This window comes from Sinocyclocheilus rhinocerous, unplaced genomic scaffold (genome assembly GCF_001515625.1).
Source record: "Sinocyclocheilus rhinocerous isolate Xijiao unplaced genomic scaffold, SAMN03320098_v1.1 scaffold4140, whole genome shotgun sequence".
Classification (NCBI taxonomy): Eukaryota; Metazoa; Chordata; class Actinopteri; order Cypriniformes; family Cyprinidae; genus Sinocyclocheilus; species Sinocyclocheilus rhinocerous.
Genome location: NW_015661995.1, coordinates 119889 through 121968, shown reverse-complemented (window position 1 = coordinate 121968; position 2080 = coordinate 119889). Strand labels below are relative to the sequence as shown.

The window sequence follows — 2080 nt, the reverse complement described above, 5'->3', positions numbered from 1 at the left end:
GTCAGTCACTTGCTTGAGCAACTTAATATATAAATCTAGAAGTAAATGCAAAAGTAAAAAGCATTGAATAATGTGTTGCTTATATTTATTGTGCTTTAACATGTCTGTGAAAGATTGTATTACTGTACTGTGTAAAAAAAAAAAAAGAATCTCAATGCTGAAAAAACATTTTCAGTGACAATGTTGGGATTTGAAATCAAACTAATGGAAAAATGTTGTGTTTGTGGTAAACAGCCACGGATCAGTAGTGGACTCCTGTGTGAAAGCTGCTTCACAAGAGACACCTAAGAGGGGAATTCACCACATTTTCAAAAATGAAATTCAGGCCCTGAATAAATGTCAAAAAATCCTGATTGGAGTATCACTATAAATTATAAATGATAAAAAGAAGGCTTTAAAAAGATCGGTATCGGTATCGGCAGATACTGCTTTCTGCGATCGGCCTCAAAAATCCTGATCGGAGCACCCCTAGTAATGACAGAATTTTCATTTTTGGGTGAACTATCCGTTCAAGATCAGATGAAATCATCAAAATCTCTAGATTACAGGAATGATCTGCCAGTGTGTACCCTGTTTAGTTTTTAGTCTGAGATGACCGCCATAGGCCAGGGCAGGTGAACGTGAGGCAGTGAACCTCCTCCAGTGCGCTGACTGTCTCCTCTTCACTGTCAGGCCAGACGGGCATCAGAATAACCTGCGGAGTGCAGCGTATGAGGCTCTGATGGAGATCGTGAAGAACAGCGCCAAGGACTGCTACCCCGCGGTGCAGAAGACCACGCTGGTCATCATGGAGCGACTGCAGCAGGTCCTGCAGATGGAGGTGAACACATGACGCTCGCTGCTTCATGTTGGGAATGATGTTCAGCTGATGTGCATTTCACCTAGGGCTGCACGATAAATCGAAATGAAATCGAAATCGCGATTAGACAGGAGCTGTGATTGTCATGTGTATCTTGTCAGTGAAGCATGGTTCTGTGACCAGCAGTAAATCTCCATCTGAAGGCCAGAGAAACTCCAGAAGAAACCCAGGAAATCCCTATCACTGCAGCTGCTTTCATTGATTCAACGTGACTAATAAACACACGACTACCACAATATATGGTTTATCTGAGCTCTTATTATAATTTTCATTACAATAAAGTATATCTATAATGCAATGCCTTTATCACTGCTTAAATACTATGAAATATGTTGCGTGCCTTATTCTGTGTAAGAAGCCACATCTCACAGAAGGATTTATTTCAAACACTCGACTGACGTTATGAAGTGAGTTTGGAGTAAAAACATGTTATTAAATGTGGTGCTTTCAGATGGAGCAGCATTTACTACACAGAGCCGTAGTTCACTGACAAGCTACATAAACAGCTTTCATAATCGCAGAACGATTTCTTCGATTTCATAATTGTGCGATTAAATTGTCTGCGATTATGAATGCGATATTGAGTAGCTTGTCAGTGAACTACGGCTCTGTGTAGTAAATGCCGCTCCATCTGGAAGCATGTGATGGAGATTTACTGCTGATCACAGAACTGGCTTTACTGACGAGGTACGCATGACAATCACATTCGATTAATCATGCAGCCCTAATTTCACCAATGGACTGAACTGAAAATCATAATTGACAATTTTGAATGTGGAGTCATTGTTTCATATGAAAAAAAGCAAAGCTTATTATCTAATTCTTATCTAAATAACGTTTAGTGAAGTTATTCCTGCATCAACTGAAAACAGCTTGGACTAAAAGATAAATTCTTTTGAATGCAATAATCCATATTGGCTCATCAAAATGAGAATGGATTAAAATAGAGAAGTCTGTGTTGATGAGCAGCCCTGTGGTTCAGGCTCAGACTCTTGTCTCTTTCAGAAGGAATTGAGCTGTGTGTGAGGATGAGGCTTGTTTTGTTGGCTGTAATTGAACTCGTCCGTCTCTTGTCCAGTCTCACATCCAGAGCACCTCAGACAGGATCCAGTTCAACGACCTGCAGTCCCTGCTGTGTGCTACCCTACAGGTGAGTGAGTGTGTGTGTGTGTGAGAGAGAGAGAGAGAGAGAGAGATCACAGTAGAGTCAGCTGTCTTAAC

At 40.9% G+C, this 2080-nt stretch overlaps 1 protein-coding gene across 2 annotated transcripts in view; it reads left to right on the top strand.

Annotated features, from left to right (window-relative positions):
* Window positions 1-2080, top strand: part of LOC107727146 (importin subunit beta-1) — a 43081-nt gene that overhangs the window by 14400 nt on the left and 26601 nt on the right. For both annotated transcript variants that reach the window (XM_016536930.1, XM_016536929.1), the window contains exons 13-14: window positions 673-820; window positions 1938-2009. In XM_016536930.1, coding sequence (XP_016392416.1) covers window positions 673-820; window positions 1938-2009 — 220 coding nt within the window. The remainder of the gene's footprint in view (window positions 1-672; window positions 821-1937; window positions 2010-2080) is intronic.